Genomic DNA, 23,139 nt, shown 5'->3' on the forward strand with positions numbered 1-23,139 from the left:
TTAATATAATCCATTTCTTACCAACACTCAGCACAGAAATTTAATTGACTAATTTTAACTTGTTTACCTTTCTATGGAAAACATAACACACTAAAAATATATCCCTCCACAGAACAAAAAATTCACATTACAAAATGAACAAAGAAACCCCACAAAACTAGTATCTGAATTTACTCTCTAGGTACGTATGTGTCAAGGGAACCAACTCTACCACTGCAGAAATGCACTTTTCAAGGTGAGAGCCACGTACATCATCAGTATAACATTTGGATTTAAGAAGCTAATACTATTTGAATTCCGAGAGAAGGGAGACACCTGCAGCTCTTCCTCGGCCTTTCATAGCCATAGGCCTGGGCAGGTGGTCCAACACCTTGCTTGGAATGCTGAGCACCAGCTCACCTCACCACGGTGCTCCTCTAGCAGCTGTAGGAGTTCTGAGCATGATAATGCTCATGAGGCGTGACACATCCTGAGATGCATATCTCCTCCACGGACTTACTCCCCACACTCCAGTATCTCAGGGTCAAGTCCTGTCCATCACTAGGTCTCTTTTGCTGTCATCTCTTCTACCTTTCTTCAACCATGTCTTGGGTTTGGGTTTTTAAAAACAACATTTTATTAGGGGCTCATACAACTCTTATCACAATCCACACATATACATACATCAATTGTATGAAGCACATCTGTACATTCTTTGCCCTCATCATTTTCAAAGCATTTGCTCTCCACTTAAGCCCCTTGCATCAGGTCCTCTTTTTTCCCCTCTCCCTCCCCACTTCCCCCTCCCTCCCGAGCCCTTGATAATTTATAGATTATTATTTTGTCGTATCTTGCTCTATCCGGCATCTCCCTTCACCCCATTTTCTGTTGTCCATTCCCCAGGGAGGAGGTCACATGTAGATCCTTGTAATCGGTTCCCCCTTTCCAACCCACTCATCCTCTACTCTCCCAGTATCGCCCCTCACACCCCTGGTCCTGAAGTTTGGGTTTGGTTTTTGTGCCTTGTTTCTTGAGATGGGCAGGACAAATCTGATGTGCTCTCTTGGACTCTTCTCCACTTCTATCTTTTGTTTTTTAAACTCCTATGAATGATCCCTCCCCACCCCACCCCCGATGCCCAGTCCTTTACATAAACCCTGTTTTTTACATGATTTATAAAATATAGATGTATACTTTACAGTGACTGATTTCTGATGTTCTTCTACCAAATAAACATTAATTCAGAATAAGGTAAAACTATGGCACAAAGCCCGCCAGTGCGTTTTCCCTGCACTTTCAGATAGGTTTCTCCATTCCATTTGTCCTCCCTCCCACCTGGTGCTCTGTGAATAATATTTATAAAGCATCAGCCTTTCCTACTGAGCACTCTTCAGAATGCTCCCACATTGTATGGAAGACAAATAAATAAACCCGTGTGTGTGTGTAAAACAATCTAAACACTTTAACTGGTATTCAAGGTCTTCTTCCAAGTATAGTTCTAGTTTCTTAAAGTGAGCTCTTCACTTGAAGAAAACAACTTAGTACTCGATAAAATAGTGTTTGGAACCAGAGAGACTCTACTTCCCATCTTTGTTCCATGGACAAAGTTGCTCTTACTCAACAAGCCTGTAAGTCCCAATCATCTAGCTTATAGGCTTCTTATGAAAACATGATAAGATAATGAACATAAATTCCACAGCACACTGCCAAGGAAATAGTTTCAATAAATGTTAAAAGTTGTTGCTATTATTATTTGTATGAGGCTCCCAGTAAAGAAACTTTCTGTCTCCCCAATTTGTCTATCATGGGCCTATTTACCCAGGTTAAGTCTTGTCTCTCTTATGAGTTCTTCCTTGATTAACCTACCCAAGGAGACATCTCTCAACTATTTGATTCATTTAACAGTATCTCACATTTACTAGAGGACACATGCTACTACCTGACTTTAATTTTAGATGTTTTATTTTTCTTATTAAATTGTAAGCTCTTTGAGAGTAAAAACATTATTAGTTATTCAGGAATTTCAGGAGTCATGACTTTGTACATTGTAAATGTGCTCTGATGATACGTCTCTTCTTATTGATGACTGAGACTCCTACAGCTTACTATACAGGTTGTAGGCCTTAATTAAAAAATTTAATTAAGAGGATCTGAAAAGAGAAGCCAAATCAGATTAGCATTTAATTAAAAGTTTCTGTTTTCTCATCAGAAATTTGTTCCCTGAAAATTTTATTCAGATTCATGGTTTATAAATTATTCAGACCTCTGATGACACAACATTCTTAAAAAAGAAATTTGGACAGTTTTCTGATGCAACTCATATTAATGGATTGATGCAATCCTGAGTTCCCTAGAGGAGTCCACAGGTCGTGCAACTAGTTCATGCGTTAGCTGCTAACCAAACAGTTGGAAATTTGACCCTTGGAAGAAAGACTTTGTTCATGTCCTTTAAAAATATCAGCCACTGAAAACTCTAGGAAACAGTTCAATGTTGCCAAACCTGTGGAATCAAAGCCAGGGCAGCAGATGTACTGCCACAAGCTTATTCAAATCATATTCCCCCGAGTTCATTGAAGACAGGATGGCCCACCTGGATTTTGGTTTGTTCTTTTGCTTTTTGCATCTCTGACAGAAACTAGCCCAGTATCCTGAACTCAGTAAGCACTTAACAAATATCAGAAAATTTGAAGGTTGGTAAATGTGCAGATATGGTCATTTCATGCCAATTCTAAACCAGAATAAGAAGCTTCATTGAAAATTTCATGTATGTATTTGGAAGTAAAATCTCTACACTTCCCCCAGTTGGCCAATGAATTAAGAGACAGATAAGCAAACAGAAGGTACAAAGAATCCAGGACACACAGAATTCCGGAAAGATAAACCCCTCAGGACCAATAAGGAGAGTAGTGACACCAGGACAGTAGGGGAAAAGTGGGGGAAAGGGGGAGAAAATGAGAACAAATCCCAATGATTGACATACAATCCACTACCACCACCAAGCCCCTCCCCCGGCCAGGGGACGAACAGCAGAAACATTAGTGAAGGGAGACAGTGGATGGTGTAAAATATGAAAATAATAATTTATAATTTATCAAGGGTGGGAGGGTTGGAAGGGAGGGGGATTAAAAAGAAGGTACAAAGAGAATTAATATGAAAAAATACCTCTTGTTTATTAAACACGATGAAAGTATAAAAAAAGAACATATGCCTTTGAGCATCATCTTTTTGCATTTTGTTCAAATTATTCCCTAATCCAAGAAAATCCACATCCTTGTCTTCAGGATGCATGATATAGAACAGAAAGCCTTAGTTTTCTATAATGTTAGAGAGTAAGTCAGGAGTACTTTTTTTCTTCTTCTTCTAAGAACAGTACTGAATAGTTTCAATCATCTTTCTGCTGTACAATTGTTATATAAAAGTCCCTAATGTAAACAAGCTAAAGACTGTGGAAAATTAGATTCCATTACTGATGATCATGAATTTTATCATTTACATTTATGAACTTTGGAATTTGAGAAAATTGCTTTACTTCCCAATTAGCTCCAAACTACCTTCTCTGTTTCATCATCTGCTAGTGCTTCCCGCACAACCTTGGTTTTAGTCACAATTGTTCACCATCCTTTGAATGCACTACAAGATTTCAGACATCCATAGCTTTACTTCAGTAGTTTTTCTTGATCTGAAAAGCCCTTCACTCTTATCGCTTCCACTTCACAGACTCCATTTAATCCTTAAATATCTAACTCAAATGTTACATTGTAAAGTCTACACTGAAAGCCATTTTTAACTTTTATTCCGCTAATACATCCTCCTCCCGTCCTAACTTCTTTCAGATGATACTTCAAATTGCTACTATTTCTTTGTCTCCCTGACAAAAGTCTGAACTTCTCTCATTTATTAATCCAGTCTCTAGCATGCTTATCCAATAGTATTTATGAAGACCCCATTATTATTAGGTTTCTTCTTAGAGATAAACCAAGAGAGATTAAAAATGCTTGCATTTATGAACTCCCATCTAGTGGCATAGTGATATAAGCCAGGCAATACACACAAAAACAACCAAAAAATCAAATGAACACATATGTAAAATAATGCATACAAGAAGTTAGGAAAGACCCAGTCTGGGAGAGATGTTTGCTATTTATTTATTTGTACTTATTATAGATAATATTTTTATTTATGTATATTTATGTAGCGTGACCAGAGGAAGCTTTACGGATTAGAATATTTGAGTCAATGACTCAAACCAAAGAAAGCAAGTCATGGAGATATCTCGCGTTGATGGGATAGGAGAGCCTATGACATAGAGAAAGAATAATCACAAAGGCAGGACACCAAAATCCCTGGGTGGTACAAATGCTGAACTGTCTCCACTGCTACCTGAAAAGTTGGTTAGTTGGAGATCACCCAGCAATGCCTCAAAAGAGAAGCCTGGTTATCTGTTTCCGAAATATCATCCAGCACAGTTCTCCTCTGCCACCCGTAGGGTCACCATGAGGCAAAGGTGCCACCATGGGAACAGGCGGTGGTGAAGAGATGGGGGTGTCTGCTGGGTGTCTCAGAGATAGGTGAGATGAAGTGTGGCTGATATGGAACGAGAAAGCGGGCTAACAGGATAGGAGCTAGGTAATACGGAGAGTGGACGCGTTGGGGGATACAGAATGTGGAGGAGATTGTGTAGGGCCTTATAGGGAAAACTAAGAACTTTCGCTTTTACTTGGTGTGATATTGGGGACACGTTACCTTCAAAGAGTATTATTCTTTTGGTGTAAACACAATTGGGGTAAGGGTGTATCAGTGAGACCAGTACAGATGCTTTGGAAATAATTCAAGGGAAAAGCGATAGTAGATTGGATTGGACCAAGGTATTAGCCTCTGAATAATAAGGAAAAGATGAATTCTGCATCTATTTTAAAGATGGAGAGAACAGAACTTGCTAAGGGATTTGGAAGCAGAGTGTGGGTAGGTAAAAGGTAGCAATCAAGGGGAATTCTAAAGACATTTTTTCTGAGTAAATGGAAGGATGGAAATTGCTGGAGACTCAGGTTGTATTGGGAAGATGTGAAATTTTATTTGACACTTGTAAATTTGAGATGCCTGGTGGTATTCACCTACAGGTGACAGAGAGTAAGCATATGAGTCTGACGTATATGAGAGAGGACAGAGGTAGAAGAATCAACTTGGGAGTTACCAGTTAAAAATGACGTTTTATGACATATAGGACATTGGCCCCAGTAGGGAATGCACACACGTAACAGGAGTTTTTGAAGATATCAGTAATATTATATTCAAGAAAAATCTTTTCCCTGGGTAAGTTTTATAACAACAACAAGAACAACAACAACCGCAACAGCATACTTTGCAAAATAACTAGAGCTAACCGAAACATAATGCCACAATACAATATCTTTATCATCAGGTTGGATGTAGCAGTTTGTTTTTTAATGAGTGATTATCTGGCTTGGACTTAAAATTATTCTTCAAGAATAGCAAAACGATAAATGGAGAAAAGGACATGATTCCCGAAACAAGGGGTTTTCACGTGTTCATGAGCAAGCATGACCCCAGAGAAATTGGAGGTCATATCGCATCATGCAGAGAAGCTTAAACATTTCCCCAAAACTATCACTGCAGTATTTGAGCTAAAAAAATAAAAATCATTTGAGACCTTCTCTGTCGAAGGAGTTCACTGATTTTGATGATAAGTGTTATTACATTCCAATACAGTCAACACAACACTTGTGCCTTTTGCTGCTGCGTGAGATATAATCTGAAAAGGAAATTGAGCACAGGGAAGGATAGTATCTGTCAATATGAAAATATGTGTATCTCTGATATATGTGGTGAAAAACATTTCAATTTATTATAATCACTTTGGGTCAAATTGATTCAGGGATGAATAAAGAAACTCCAGCAAAGCATCAAGATCCGTGGTCCTTAATTCTGGGTGATTTTGCCTTTCAGGGAAATTCTGCACGGTCTGGAGATATATTTCGATTGCCACAACTTGGGGAAGGGCCGTCACTGGCATCTAGAGGGTAGAAGACAAGGATTCTGCTAAACATACTACACTGCACAGGAAATGCAAAGATACTCTAGTATTGAGAAGCGTAGGGAAAGCCTCCGGACCATTCTAATAGATGAATCCCAGCCAATCAGCAACCACTGCTGGAGTCTCAGCCAATCAGAAACTATCACCTCAGTTCCAGCCAACCAAGGACAACCGCCTTCTTTAGAAAAATCTAGCCCAGTGCGAAAGACCCATGCGACCTAGAAGGGCCTTGCCAGCTATCTGGCCTTTTCAGTAGATCAGGGGGTTGTCTTCAGTATCCTGACGTTGCTGCTTAATAAACCTGCTGTGTTGCCTCCTCCCCCGGCTCGTATGGTGTTCGCATTGCCGCCCCGCCGCCAGTCCTGTCCAGAAGTGCCAGGATGCACCCGCAAAAGGGGTCACCGTACCCCATGAGTTTGAACTAAACTATATCACCCCCATCATGTGAATTTACATATCACATATAGTAGTGATCGCGTGGTGCTTACTCAGAAGTCTTTCCCCTCTCCCCTAGAAGAAATCCACCTCTAAGAGTCTCTACGCTTTTGTGTTCCCTGTTGTCCAACCTTACTTCTGTTTTGCTGTGCTTAATAATAGTGCTCTCATTTCCTTACTGCTATCCCTTTCCCCAGGCAATAGTAATAGTAATGATCACGCCTGCATATTTTCTACCTACGTATGTGCTCACTCAATCCTCAAAACAACTCTTTGGAAAAGGCAGTAAGGTATCCTTCCCATTTTGTACAGAGAAATACATACACTCAACATGTATGTTCAGAAGATGGCAGGCTCAGCGTAGGAGCCAGGAGCTTCATGTACCACCACCACCATTACCATCATGTTCATAATCAATCTCAGTGAACATGGATTATATTCCAAGACCTGTCTATGTACTTTGTTTAGATAAGGGATTGAACTCTAGGTGATACACTAGAGGAGACACTAGGAGGCTTCTTCAAGATTGGAGTGGCAGCAATTTGGAAAACAACGTCTCCACTCTTTCTTTCCCTCCACCACACAGTGCTTCTTCCAAAAGCAGAAGGGTCTCTGCTCAATTCAAGACTCCCCTCTCAAGCCGTCTCTAACTCTTGTGGCCAACAGTAATCTCTTTTCCTTAAGCCCTCCACAGTAGACAGATGCCGTGTCAAGAAAGATGGATATGCCGGATGCTTGACAGTACTCTGGCAAATGTGAGCATTGTCTCACTGGTTCTCTCTATGAAAACCACAGGCATTGGGTGGTGAAGACAAAACAAAAAATAATACAGGGAAACTTTCTTTTAGTTTATGGAACAAACTCTCAGAGTTCATTACTTAAATGAAATTAAACAGTCTTTAATTTCCTGTTAAGCCCTTCAAAATAGCAAAAACGAACTCCCAATTCCATTGCCTTGAAATCAATTCTGATTCATGAGAATTTGAATTACAGAGCAGAACTTCTCCATCTGGGTTTCCTGTCTATATTCCTGATGGAGCACATTGCCAGGCAAGCCCTTTGCACTGACTAAAGAGCTGTTCAGCACTTTAGGGATTTTATATTAGTCTGTCACCCATTCTGTCACTACAAGCCCATTGACAGATCCTTCAGTTTTAAATAATTTATCTAAAATAACTAATTTTATAGATTTTTTTCCCCTCAGAGAACACTGATTTTACCACCAAGGCTAGGTATACATGTCTGCTCTTTTATTAAGTGTTTAACTGCAATATCACATCCTCTATATCTTATGGCTTCATGATGTGAGACAGGTCAATTATAACTTTTGTGCAAGTTAATTTGAAAAAAATATATAAAGAGAAACATCTACGGAACCAATCCATTTTCAAAGCCCATTACTATTCATCTTTGCAAATTTATCATGTTAATATAGTTTTTGTATGATATTGTCCTCAGTAGAATTTAGTTGCATTGAAATTCTGATATAAGAAATAACAAACTGTAGCAGAGCACCTCCCTCGCTGCAATCTATTGAAAGTCAGCCCTCGACACAAGGGTTTGTAAAAAAAAACAAAAAAAAACTATCTAAGTTATAACTTTATTTTTTTTTCTCATGTTGTCAAATCATTAAATATTGGAAATAGGAAGATAGGAACCTCAATGAATATTCATTTAGTTGAAGCCAATATTGACATAATAAATTTTATACTCCACTCATTTTTTATTTTGTGATTTAAATTAGAAAATAATCGCTATTTCCAGAAACCAGGAAATTTATAAAAGTATTATAGAAAAATATGTATATACATAAATGCATGTGTATGTGTGCATAGACATATTCATTATTTATTATACATATCCATTATTCCACAGTACTTGATATATATGAGGGGGCTTCAAAAATTTTGAGGAAAATTGAATTGAAAGATATCAGAATTTTCCCAGAAATTTTGAAGCCCTCTTGTACATACAGAAATAATGCATATGTGTATAAACAGGTATCCATAGCTATATCTCTACAGCTGACCATATATATACATACTTATAACATAATCTGCCAATATTCATTTACAGATAAGGAACACTATTATAATCTCAACTGTGTTTACAAATAAGTTTTATAAAATTAGTTTAGATTTATGTTTCACGACAGAGCTATCAAGCTGACGTCAGCTGTGTCTATGCAGTACGCAGAGATTACCGGTACTAGAAAGATGTTTACCTATGTTTTGCTGACTACGGAAAGCTATTTGTCTTTGCGAAGCATAGAGAATTATGGATTATTTTATATTGTTTATGCTCATGTAGAACCTACAAGTGGACCAAGAGGGTGGGGTTCAAATAGAACAATGGGATTCGGCTTGGTTTAAAATCAGGAAAGGTGTGTGCTAGGGTTGTGGTATTTCACCACACGTGCACCCTGAACAAATAATCAAAGAATTTGAACTGCATGAAGAGGAATGTGACATCAGGTTGAAGAGAGACTCCTTAGCAACCTACGATATGTGGACGGTACAACTTTGCTTGCTGAAACATATATAAGACTGCAGCCTTCGGTATGGATTACTCCTCAGTGTATGGAAACGTGTAGCCTCGGTACAGATCATACCTCAATATAAGAAAACTAAAATATCCACAATCGGGCCAAGAAGGAACATCATGACACAGTGACTATCTTGAAGTTCTCAAGGCTTTCATTTAACTTGAATGCACAATCAATGCCATAGAGGAGAATTTAGGAAATCAAATGACATATTTCATTCAGTCAATTTGCTGCAAAAGAGCTCTTTAGAGTGTTGAAGAACAGAGATGGCACTTTGAAGACTAAGGTGAGCCTGACCCAAGTCATGACATTTTCAATCACCTCGTGTGCTTGTGAAAGCTGTAGAATGAATACGGAAGATTGAAGAAGAATTGCAGATTTTGAATAGTGATTAATTGCGAATATTTAATATACTGTTACCTTCTGGAAGAATGAACAAATCTGTCAGGGAAGAAATACAGGATTTGGAATTTAGGATGGACAGACTTCCTTCATCTTATGTACTTTGGACATTTTGTTAGGAGAAACCAGTCCCTGGTTGATAAATCAGAGAGTCAGGGAAAAAGAGGAAGTCCCTCAATGAGTTGGATTGACATAGTGGCTGTAACAATGGGCTCAGATGCAGCAACCACACTGAGAGTAGTGGAGGCCTGGGGGATGTTTTGTTCTGTTGGACAATGGGTTGGTAAGAACTGGAACCAACTCAACAATATCTAACAGTAATAACAACCACACTAATCTACATTTAATTTTTGTGAGTTGTGTTCTACATATATAGAACTATATGAACCATGCATAGAATTAATCAACCCGTTGCCTTGCTATGATGAATATTTTAGTAAACACAATTTGAAAATTAATATATTCATAATAATTCCAAAAATAAATTTCCAGATGGGCCCTATTACAACATCCTTCCACCCTATAATTTATCTGGTCTTAACACCTATTTTAGTTACCTAAATTTTGGTTCTAGATTAACAAATGCACAGTTCCAAAGAAAAATTGTTGCTATTATACAATAAAAGATACTACATTTTTTTCAAAAAAGCTTTAGTTTATATTTAGTAGTCCAGTTTCCTTAAGACTGACACATTTGTTACACAAAATCATAAAAGACCAAATCAAACATATATGATCAACTAGTATGTTTAAGAAGAGATTCTTAAGTTACATGTATTTCTTTTAAAAATAGTTTTATTGACACATAATTTACATAGTATATATTTCAATATTCAATAATCTCAAGGAGAATTGTGCAATCATTACATATCAGTTTTAGAATATCACCCCCATTGTTGAATCCCCTTTAAAATGGTTTGTGCAATCACAGTCAGTTGTAGCATCCCCTCCCCTTCCCACCTTCGCTTCCCACTCCTTAAATCCCCTTCCCACCATTGTTTCCCACTCCTTTAATCCCCTTCCCTCCATCATTTCCCACTCCTTAAATCCCCTTCCCACCTTCGTTTCCCACTCCTTAAATCCCCTTCCCTCCCTCTAACTCACTGCCTTGCCCTGAGCCTCCTTTCACCCCTGTATCCATTCTTATCACTATGCACCACTCCTCCTGTGAGGCACAAACTGGGAAACCCCACAGAAACAGGAGGAAAAAAAGCAAATTCGAAATAAGGTGGTAAGGATAAAATAATAATAATATAAAGACCAAAATATGAATACAAAGAATAAGTAAGAACTACAAGATCCTTATCAACATTCCAAAAGCCAGGAAAGAAATTTCTGTCACCAAACAAGTAAGAGATATTTGCACACAGTACTCAGGTCAAGTCTATAGGGAGTTCATCTGGCCTAGCTCAATCCAGCATACTCAAGATTACAGTGATCTCTGCCTGGAAGCAAGGTTGTTCGAGATTCCTGCCTATGGCTAGTGTGGATCTGCCAGTGGTCCCATCTGACCAGCTTGTCTGCAGATGGGTTTTGGGGTCCCACTGTCATTCATAGGCTTCTACAAAGTGGGTAGTCATAATTTTAGCTCCAACACTTTTCACCATATTAAAATTTTTTTATTGTCTTCTTGGATCACACAAACTGGTGTGCTTCTTCTGTATGGACTTAGTTGCCTCCTTGATTAGATGGTTGTGTGTTTGAATACCAGCCTTTAAGACCCTAGACACTATTCTGATTGATAGTTGGGTACCCTCTACTTTTTTCACCACACTTTGCTGGAGCACCCTTATCTTCAGTGATCCTTTCATGAAGGTGAGTATCAAGCAGGGCCATATGATCAGAACTAAGTGTTCTTGAATTAGGGCTAGAGTTAAGTAGGAGCGCAGTCTCCATCTGCTTGTCCATGGGGCTTGCCCGTCTCAGGTTTATTTCAGCTGTTGTAATATGACAAAATCAAGACTCGCCAAGACCAACTGCATCAATAGTAGCTATAAGCCAACCAGCAACCACACAAAGAGAAGACCCCCCACGCCCCTTAAAAAGAAAAAAGCAGACACACACACACACACACACACAATCACAAAAAAGCAAGCTCCAAACAGGAAAGCAGAAACCCACATAAACAAAGAAGCACAGCATTGTCAACCCCCCTGGGGCATATGCCGATCCCTGGCCCAGCGCCCCAGACGCAGTCACTATGAAGAGCCCATGTGAGGACAGTTTCACCTTGAGCCGCAACCCACGAGGTTTTGTCCCACACAGTTCACTCTCTCATTCAATTGGGCTCTGTTGACCCTGACTATGGGCGCTGATGCCAGTGGGGGCCTACCTGGGCCAACTCCCCAAGTGCAGATCCCTGTTGAACAGACCCCACCCTGCCGAGTCACTGTGGGTGGGCACTGAGGCGCTCCAAGTTACATGTATTTCAATGACAAATTATAATGCTAATTTGCATGATTTCTCCAAGTAGCTGACCTTACTATGACTAGAAACATCATGTAATTATTATTTCCTTTAATTTTCTGAAACAAATTAATTGGAATGAAAAATCATTCTAATACTTTGAAATTTTTAAGGCATGGAAACGTGAAACACTTGGAGCTAAGTTAAATTATAAATTAAAATAAGCAATGGCTGACATGAAAATCGGAAATTTCTGGTATAAGTAAGACCCTTGTCCCCTGAAAGAAGGGAAAGGCATGACATTACATTATTTGCGTATGCATAGATGGGTAAACCTTGGCGATTGGGAAATGCAAGCTACCTTTCCAAGCACCTCATAACCATGGTACCTTCCCCATCTGCACATGTACAAATAATGTTATTAGCCCTTGAAGTATTTTCGGGACAGAGAGAAGTGGTAAACTCGATGGCAGTGAGTGATCACTGTTCCCGCCATCAGATTTGGATTTTATTATTTATAGTCTTTGGATCATACAGGCTGGTGGGTTTCTTCCATGCAGATAAGCTTTCTTACATGCCAAAAGGGAGGTCTAAGATAGCTTCCAGCTGATTTAAAAATAAATTCCAAGCAACAGCTTCATGTGCACAGTTGTTGAAAGAAAACCAGAGCACAGGTTTTTCGTAGGAGGCAGTGCAGACAGACAAGTAGAACGTGTGGCTACTGTCGATGCAAAACCAGTGTTCCAGAAAATGTTAATAAAGATGCCGTGACAAATCTTAAATAGAAGCAACGACAAATGTGAGTCCCATAAGTAAAAAAATGTGATTTCAGGGCGTGCTTCCAATCCTGGGTGAGGCTGATGGATGGGTGGCTTAAAAAGGGCAAAGGGTGGGAACAGCCTAGGTCCCATGTGTCTGGTCCAGGCTGTGCCCACTGCCAGATCTCACCACTAAAGGTGGTGGGGAAGCAAGATTTGGGTTAAAGAGATTTGCCCACAGATCTAGTATTGCTAAACCCTGGGGATGGGGTGGGAGGGGGGTGTCTGGATTTAAAATGAGAAGGAGGCAAAAAGGAAAAGGGTGAGGATGGCTTAAGGAACTGGAGCGTCATCTAGTTGTGAATGGATCACAAAGCCCAGCTACTTCTAGAAGAATATCCGACCAGACTGCACATTCCAGCATGTATCTGTATGCCATCCAAACTCATGCAATGGCACGGACGATGAGTGTTTGCAGATAAGGGGCATGGTTGTGGAATGCCTTGCACAGGCACACTGTGATGCTAAAGCCAAGCCATGCACTGGGTTTCCCACCGAGGCAGATGCATTGGAAGTATTGTATAGGAAGGGGAAGTGTTAGGGTGAACTCAGATATTGACTGGGCTCAATGTGATGTGTGCATATTATCTAACAGGACGCCCAACTCATTTGGTACAGTAACTGTGAATTCTTCCTTTGTGGCCTCCACACAAGAAAGGGAGAGATAAGACTTTTCTGAAACCGGCTTTGGAAATTGCAAGAACAGCAGAATGCCTGCTGTACAAACCCTGAACTAGAGAACATATTCAAAAGAAAGTGGAAGCATTTGAAACCGAGAAAGATCTTATTACAGACCTGCCAGCACCATTCAAAAAAAAATGTTTTAAACCAGTGGACATTAAAATGCACTACATCAGTGCTGTTTTCTAAAAACGTTGAGAGAAACACTTGCTTAAGACCTATTTAAAATAAAATTTTAAATGTTTACTAACAAACAAACACAAGTGCTTTCTGAGTGAAGAAGAAACCACCACCCCAAACCTGTCAGTATTGAACTTGCCAATAAAAAAAAAAATCAGTGTTTGCGGAGAACAACCTCACAATATCCCCAGGCACATCTCCATACCCAGCTTTGTCACAGCTTCCTTGTTTCTCGACTACAGCAATTCCGAGCCCAGCTCGCCAGGCAGTGTAGCCATTATGCTTTGGGTTGCGATCCACGTGGTCGGAATTTCAAGACCAGCAGCAGCTCCGAGGGAGATGGGCGCGGCTTTCTCCTCCTGTAGACAGTTAGTCTCAGAAGCTCTGGGGTCACTGTGAGTCAGCACCGGTTCCATGGCAGTGAGGACTGACTGTCCTTTCACCAGCCATCCCCTTCCTTAGGGAGCCTTCAGGCTCCCCCTCACTCCCTGGCTCCCTCCTTTCCTTTAAGCCATTAAAGGTTGGCTAACATTTGACATGGAATTGACACTCCCGGCCCCCTCACAATTTCAAAATTAGTCAAGAGTCAGAAACATATTTTTACAAATGAAATCACCATTATCCAACGAATATCCTTTAAGAAATTTCATAAATGAAACTATGGTTATTTAGTTTTCATTTTTCAATCTAACTTTGGAGTCCCATGTACTTATCAAAAGAGCCGTCCATTATTCCAGAGCCCAAGTTTGCTGCCCTGTGTGCTCTAGGCCTCTGCTTACATGCCGCCTCCTCAGGGAGACGGTCACGGGCTCCTGCAGGGACAGAGCGCCTCCTCCTTCTCCAGCTCTTTATCCGTCCTTATTCTATTGCACCAGGAGAGGGCCGCTCACTTGTTAAATAAAGTTGGTTGCTAACCTAAAGGTAGGCAGTGAAAGCCACTAGCCACTCCATGGAAGAAAGACATGGCCATGTTCTTCTGGAAAGGTCTGTTTGGCTGTGCCACAGGCTCACCGTGACTCAGAACCCACGGAGTGGCCACCGCGTTCTTTACATTGCAATGATTTACTGCTTGGCATCCCCTGTTTTAAGTTGTTTAATTACTGTCTCCTCACCACTAGAATGTAATTTAACCATTGCGAGACATTTTTCTATCCTTTCGAGAATAACATTCTTGTAACAAATTCGAGTTCTTCTGAACCAGTGTATATAAAAATCAAGCCAAGTGGAAAGTTTGTATCCTCACAATTTTATTCGTCAATGTGAAATTATGTAAGTTTTCTTTTCTTTATGACGTTATAGACATTGCCCGACACAAGGCTCTCATAATGACTCATAATGATATGGTCAATTACACTTTTGACATCTCATATAGTTCGTGCGACAGAGTGATGAGGCTTTCTAGTCCCATAAGGATGTTCGGTCTCAGGCACCCATAAGGGAAGTTTATCCTTGGCCTCTGGGGTCATTAAGAGTTGGGACTGATTTGATGGGAGTTAGTGTGATCATACAGTTTGCCTGTCTTGATTATTTTCATCATTTAAATATCCACTCTTCAAACATTCAACATTCATACATCTTGCACAATATTGTTCTTATGAGAAAGTAGTACACGCTCTGTTAAAATGAAATTGTTTCTTCAAGATGAGACTGTCAGGGTGCAGTATAGCACTGATGAAACATACACCTTTCCTCTAGTTCTTTAAAGCTTCCTCCCTATCCTCCCACCCCCACCTTCCCCCACTATCATGACCTCAATTCTACCTTACAAATCTGGCTAGGCCAGAGCATGTGCACCGCTACAGATAAGAGCCCACAACACAGGGAATACAGGACAGATAAACCCCTCAGGACCAATAATGAGAATAGAGATAACAGGAGGGTAAGGGTAAGGTGGAGGGGGGGGGGGAGAAAGGAGAAACGATCACAATGACCTACATAGGTCCCCCTCCTAGGGGTACAGACAACAGAAAAGTGGGTGAAGGGAGACAGTGGCCAGTGTAAGAAGTGGGGGGGGGGAAAGCAAATTTATAAATTATCAAGGGTTCATGATGAAGGGAAGGGAAAAATGAGCTGATAGCAAGGGCTCAAGTAGAAGGGCAATGTTTTGAAAATGATGGTGGCAACATATGCACAAATGTGCTTGACACAAGGGATGGATGTATGAATTGTGATAAGAGCAGTAAGAGCCCCTAATAAAATTATTTTTTTAAAAAAAGTTGTTTCTTCATTAAAAGCAACACGCTATATTCCAGGACTTTAAAATTAGACAAGCCAAGTGGGCCCGGAGCACAATGCTAGTTGTTTTGATAAAATGCTTTTGAATGTGTCCTGGGTTCTTATTAGTCATGTTTGTGTCTCCTTGATGTACTTCAGTGTCTTGTGTTAAGTGGACAGCAAATGTTTTGAGAATGATGAAGGCACCAAATGTACCAAAGTGCTTGCCACAATGGATGGATGGATGGATTGTGATAAGAGTTGTATGAGGCCCCAATAAAATGATTTTTTAAAAAGAAGACAGCCCAAGCTAGCATGCGAGCCCAAGACGAGAGGCAGTTGGCGTGTGCAAACAGAGGCCCTGGAAAAGGGGACTCACTTCTGAGATCTCCACACGAGTCTGGAGTCTGCGTTGAACTTTGCAACGTCCTTTTCAGCCATCAGTGTCACTCACCTTGGGATGACCTAACACCTACACCGAAAAAGACACATTTGGCTTCTTTTCTCGGTGGTCTGGCAGATGAGGGATGTCCCAAGCTCTCCCCAGAGGGTCTTTCCCCTACGTCAACAGGTGCAGGACGCAGTAGCCTTTGCTCGCGGTTTTGGCCCATAGCATTAGGGGATGATCCCTTGGGGAAACATGCTGGGGGAAAGCAGCTGCCTGGCAGGCTCCCGAAAACCCCTGGCTTGCCACTGTCTTGCGACCATCTCGTCGTTAATTGGAGAACACTTGCAATCATGGAACTTGTCAAAGAACCCCACTAAGATGCTATCCACTCGCCCCCCGCTCTCAAATATTCCACCTCCAACTTCCTGGATTATTTTTTAGTCGGTCATAATTATTTTTAACTCTGGCTCTTGCTCCAACTGCTGGGTTCTTTCTTTTCCGGGGGTGTGGTTTTCTTCACTCTGTGCATTCGAATGTTTTCCCTGCACTCTAAATAAATCTGTTTTGCTTTCCATAGTATGCCTTCACTCAGGGACAGCAGTGACTATTTCTTGACCAGTTCGTATTTCTCTGACAATGTGTACATGGTTAAACAAACAAAAGCAAACAGACTCACTGCCATCGAGCAGATTCTGACTCACAGTGACCCTACAGGACAGGAAGAATTACCCCTGTGATTCTCCTGCATGGTAACTCTTTTCCCTTATTTAAAAAAAAAATTAGTTTTATTGACATACCTTACACATTCCAATATACCCATTCACATACAATTCGGTGGTTCAGTCCCATTGGGTGGGGTCATTCAATCATCTCTGCTAGCTGCCCCCCTTAGACTGTAACTCTCTATAGGTTTCCTGTAACTCTTTGTGAGAATAGAAAGCTTCATCTTTCTCCCTCAGAGAGCCTGGTGGCTTTGAACTATTGATCTTCTTGTTAGCAGCCCCACATGTAATTACTAGGCCTGGGCTCTTTTTGTACATAGTAGGTGCTCCATATGCTTTGGTTTATTTAGGGAATGTTGGTCTTCCTGCTGTGATATTCATCCCAACGCTTCTTTAACGGGAAATAGAATAAAGAACATTACTTACATTTAGAGCCCGATGAAGAGGACCCACTGGCAGTAGATCTTGATCCTCCTTTCATGGAGAAGACTCCTTTCCCTCTGCGGGTTGTCGTTACCGTCACTCTCGGGCGTTTCAGTGGGATGACAGCGCGGGGAGGTGGTGGCACGCGCCCATGGTAATCAAATAACCTTCGGAAAACACAAATGATGCTGGGGGTTGGTGTGAGGCCATTGTTTCTTGCCACTGTGTAAAATCATTATGATTTTTGGTAGAAACTGTGGTAGAACATTTCAATAATGGCTTTGTTTCATTTTCATACTCAAACACATCTCTACGCTCGACAGATTCATCTTTACGAAAGAGGATGCTAGCAGTTTAGTATGTCGGGACATTAGAATCGAACCTCAAGCATTAACTCCGGTACCAGAGAGGGATGGACAGGGAACTTCGCTCTGACTCTATCCTGCTCACATTTAACCACAAGTACATTTCTTTTCTGAGGAAAATACATTTACCTTTCTTGGGGTTGAAAATCTTCCCTGTATTATTAGCACACTCATTGGAAGAGAGGAAAATATCATGCAGGATCATGAACAAGGCAAAGACATTTCTTATCCCTTCAGAAACGGTGGTCAACAGAAAAACAAAGAGAAGCACACAACACACAAACTGGTACAGGAACACATCTTTCGAGAGGGCTTCTTGAGTAACAAGGGACTGACTCTCTCGCCCCATGCACCTGACTCACCTGACCTCACCCCGCATTACTTCATTTTGTTTTTTCCAATGAAGAGGGATATGAAAGGCCAGCGTTTTGATGACATAGAAGAGGTGGAGAAAAAAAAATGAGGGAGGTGCTGTCAGCCATCCAAACAGATGAGCTTGAAAAAATGTTTCCAAGAAAGGAATCGCAGATTCGACAAATAGGTTAAGTGTAATGGAGAGTACTTTGAAAGTGATAGGTTGTTTTGTAAAAAAAAAATTAAATACATAAGTGTGAAGAAAAAATTCCCTGGGGGTGCCCCCTCATATATTTATTCATTTATTTAAAAAATTAGTTGTCACTGAGTTAATGTGTAATCCTATCATCAACGATAAAGAAAATAGTGTGCTTGGCTGAGAACAGTGATTGCTGAATACTGCATTTTGACAACTTCATACGCATCACACGCTCGTAATTGCTTTGGGACACTGCGTCAGCTCATCCCCTACAGGTGCCACATGCGAGGAAATGAGGGCAGGAAGACCATAACCAGGGCTTTTCATCAGAGCACCTCTGGTTGACACACAGAGCAGGAAATGTGAACATCTCTTTTTGGCATACAAATATGAAGTTTAAGAAAATTAAGATAAACGGGTACCTAACTCTTCATCCAGAGACATTTTAAACTCCTACATGGTGGAGAGGAGAGAAAAAAAACCCAAACAACAACACTATGTAAATCACATGTAAAGCAAAACCCCTTAGTGGTAGGCAGGTCTCCCACATCAGAGGTAAAATGTTCAAAATGATGTGGGTATGTGTGGGGGAAAACTGAGCGATGTCTAGAACGGAGAGGGAATAAAATGAGACAGAGTTCATGAGAGGTGCCTTCCTCTGAGAATAAGCAAACCCATTAGAGCGGAAGGACTGCTCGCTAAGAACAGGTCACGTATGTCAACACATTACAGTTTGCTTCAAAGAGGAGAGGCAGGAGGAGGATGAAAAGGGTTATGAATATCATCCCCCCACCAGGGGCTTGAAAATCAACAGGGTCAACTAAACGTGCCCCTTCATTTCAATCACAAAACAAAGCCTACGTTACTTATTTATCAGTTGAATCCACAGAGTACCACCTTAAGCCAGTGAACCAACAGAGGAAGGCACTTTGCTTGAGCTCCAACATGCAAAGCTACTGAGGGGACGACATGCGCAGTTGACTGATCATCAAATGAGGTTCTTCAGGGAAGAGCTTGCTGTTTGAGATAAAAGCAAGACCTTTTGGAGGGACCATTTCCCCCAGGGATGAAAGTTCCATTTAGCAGGTTCATTAAATAAGCTAATCTATAAATTGAGTTAAGGAAATCTCTAAAGCATAACCAAAATATACAAGTACAGTCCTGTGAGAATGCTATAATGAAAAGGCAGGCTAAATAAAGCATATATAGTCCCTGCCACTTCAATTACAGTACAGTAATGACATTTTACAGGGGACAGAAGGGTTTCTCAACATTTCTACTGCTTCCCTCAGTCAAGGATTTATGAAGTCTCCACAGTGGGCCTGGCTTAATCTTGTGTTGAGAAAAGAAAGCGGCATTTTTGCATTGTATTATAAGGGGGAGACCCTTTTTAGCAATATACTCATTATGTATTGTGTCCATAAATGATCTGTGGGAATTTGTATTCTGAATATCTGCTGACTTGTCTTATCACCAAGAAACCAGGTCATGTAAAATTTACCAATTCTTTCTGACACTCTGGGGGAAATAGCTATACAATAAAAATTTAAGATTTTAAATGTGAAAGTATACTTTATGAAACCGAAGTAACGAAAGATGAGGTTACTTTACAAGAGACCAACTTTTACATTTTATCAGATGTAATAGGCTTAGGGGAGATCCTAGGCATTGGTGAGCCTAGGCTCACTAATTGGTCATTTTCAATCAGAAAATCATATGGTTTACCTTGCCAGGAATGACACAATCAAGAGTCAAGGCATTGAATTCATCCTTAAAAAGGCCATTTCAAGATCTATTCTTGAAATATAATGCGGTCTGTGATAGGATTATATATATCTGTCTTCAAGGAAATCCAATCAATACAACTAGTATTCAAATATATGCAACAACACTGAAAGCAGGTGATGAGGAAACTTTTATTCTACCAACATCTTCAATTCAAAATTGATCAAATCAAGATGCATTGATAATTACTAGTCATTGGAAGGCAAACATTGGAAACAGAGATGCAGGAACAATAGTTGTAAAAGACAGTTGTGTTCATAGAAGTGAAGCTGCAATCACAAGATAGAATTTTGCAAACCCAACAACTTATTCATAGTAAACATGCTTTTCAACAACACAAAATATGCCCATACACATGGACTTCTCCAGATGGAATGCACAGAAATCAAATGACTACATCTGTGGGAAGAGATGACAGAGTAGCTCAGGATTAGCTGCAAAGATGAAGCTGGAGCTGGCTGAAGAGCAGACTATCAATTACTCATATTTAAGTTCAGATTGACATTGAAGAAAATTAAGACAAGTCCACGAGAGCCAAAGTACAGCCTTGGTTCCATCTGTCCTGAATTTTGAGAACGTCTCAAGAATAGATTTGATGCACTGAACACTACTGACAGAAGACCAGATGGGCTGTGGGCTTACATCGAGATCATCATTCACGAAGAAAGCAAAGGTCATTAAAAAAAATAGGAAAGCAATAAAAGATCAAAGCAGATGTAAAAGGAGACTCTCAAAGTTGCTTTTGACTGGAGAGTAGCTAAGGTACATGGAAGAAATGATGAAGTCAAAGAGCTGAATAGAGAATTTCAAAGGGCAGTTTGAAAAGATAAAGTCAAACGTTATAATGAAATGTGCAAGGACCTAGAGTTGGAAAACCCCAAAGGAAGAGCATGCTCAGCATATCTTAAACGCAAAGAATTCAAGAAAAAGTCAAGCCTCTAATTTTAATCATGAAATATTCTATAGGCAAAATACCAAATAATGCAAGAAGCACTGAAAGAAGAAATAAAGAATACAGAGTGATTCAACAAAAATAATTGGTCGACATGAAACATTTCAAAAGGTTGCATATGATAAAGAACTACTGACCTGAAGGAAGAAGTTCAAGTTGCCCTGAAAGGATTAACAGAAAACAAAGTTCCAGCAATTGATGGAATACCTATCGAATTGTTTCAAGTAGCTGATGAGTCACTGGAAGCACTCACTCATCTATGTCAGGAAATTTACATGGTAAATGGACTGGAAGAAATCCATATTTGCACCCATTTCAAAGAAAGTGACCCAGTGCTCAAATTATAGAACAATACCGTTGATATCACGTGTAGGTAAAATTTTGGTGAAGATTTTCCAACAATGGCTGCAGCAGCACACTGACAGGGAGTAAGTACATTGACAGTTGCCAGATGAGGACTTGGAAGAAAGGCTATCAACGCTGATATCAGATGGATCTTGGCTGAAAACAGAGAATACCAGAAACATGTTCACTTGTGCTTTATTGACTATGTGAAGGCATTTGACTGTGTGGATCATAACAAACTATGGATAGCCATGAGAAGAATGGGAATTCCAGAGCACTTGATTGTGTTCATGCAGAACTTGTACATGGATCCAAAGGCAGTTAGTTGCATGAATAGAAGAAGGGGAATACTGCATGGTTTAAAATCAGGACAAGCGTGGGTCAGGGTTACATCTTTCCAATATATTTATTCATTTAGATTATATGAAGAAGAATGTGACATCAAGATTGGAGGAAGTCTTGCTAATCACCTGTGATATGCAGATGATACAACCTTGTTTGCTGAAAGTGAGGAAGACTTGAAATAATTGCTGGTAGAAATCAAGGATTCAGCTTTCAATATGGATTAAAACTCAATGTAAAGAAGACCCAAACCCCCACAATTGGACCAAAAGACAACATTATGATAAATGGAGAAAGAAAAATTGAAGTTGTCAAGGATTTTTTTCTTGCTTGGATTCACAATCAATGCGCATGCAAGCAGCCGCCAAGAGATCAAAGACGAGCTGTACTGGGGAAATGTGGTCTGCAAGACCTACCTGGAGGGCTGCGGAGCAAGGATGTCCTGTTGAAGAATACGGTACACTGTGCTCAAGTCTTTTCAGTCACCCCATGTGCATGTGAAAGTTGGACACTGAATTGGGAAGAATGAAGAAGGATGGGTACATTTGAATTATGGTGCTGGAGAAGAGTATTGAAAGCACCATGGACTGCCGAAAGGACAAACGAATGTGCCTTGGAAGAAATACAGCCAGCTTGCTCCCTGGAGGCTAGGAGGGCAAGCCTTTATCTTACATATTTTGGACATGTTTTCAGAAGAGACCCGTCCCTGAAGAAGGGCATCTTGTTTGGTAAAGTTGAGGGGCAGCGAGAAAGAGGAAGGTCTTTAACTAGATGGATTGACACAATGACTATGAAAATGGGCTCAAGTATAGGATTAATTGTGAGGGTGGCATATGATTGGCAGCATTCATTCTGATTTGTTTAGGGTCGCTATAGGACAGAACTGGCTCAATGGCACCTAACAAGACCAACAATCCCTTTGCTTTTCAGAAATAATAGGTAAGTAGTATTATCCAAATGCATGAAACATAAACAGGAGGGAAAGGAAGCTCGGGGTCATGGGACAGCAGAGTGATTTTTTAATTTAATTTTTTTTAACAATTTATTGGGGCTCATACAATTCTTTTCACAGTTCATACATATACATACATCAATTGTATAAAGCACATCTGTACAGTCTTTGCCCTAATCATTTTTTTCTCTTTTCTTCTTTTACATTTTATTAGGGACTCCTGGCCCACCAGGCCATGATGATGATGTTCCTGAGTAGAGCAGCCAGTCCACAGAGAGAACAACATGGCTGGCCCTACTATGAGACATGATGCCCCTCAGTGACTAAGGGCGATACAGGGGACAGCACCGGAGACACAGTGTGGGAATTGCACCTGACCTGATCCCACCACACCGAGGCAAATCACTGGGGGAGTGCAGTGGAACAGCAAGGGAATGGAGTGGCAAGGTCCCCAGGGAATGCTGAAAGTGGACTTTGGGACCAAGGCGTGGTGTCCCAACAGACTGGACTGGAAAACGCTCCTAAGGGCCAGCAAACGATCCCTGAACTAACTACAAGCTTTTCTCTTGTGAACTGTTTTGTTCTGTTCTTTGTCAGTGG

General features: G+C 40.5%; 1 protein-coding gene across 2 annotated transcripts in view; it reads right to left on the reverse strand.

Moving 5' to 3' along the window:
• The window catches only part of RALYL (RALY RNA binding protein like), a 446,351-nt gene that overhangs the window by 62,940 nt on the left and 360,272 nt on the right, over window positions 1-23,139 (reverse strand). For both annotated transcript variants that reach the window (XM_075549530.1, XM_075549531.1), the window contains one exon: window positions 17,249-17,412. In XM_075549530.1, the coding sequence (XP_075405645.1) occupies window positions 17,249-17,412 (164 nt within the window). The remainder of the gene's footprint in view (window positions 1-17,248; window positions 17,413-23,139) is intronic.

The sequence above is a fragment of the Tenrec ecaudatus genome, chromosome 5 (assembly GCF_050624435.1).
Source record: "Tenrec ecaudatus isolate mTenEca1 chromosome 5, mTenEca1.hap1, whole genome shotgun sequence".
Lineage (NCBI taxonomy): Eukaryota > Metazoa > Chordata > Mammalia > Afrosoricida > Tenrecidae > Tenrec > Tenrec ecaudatus.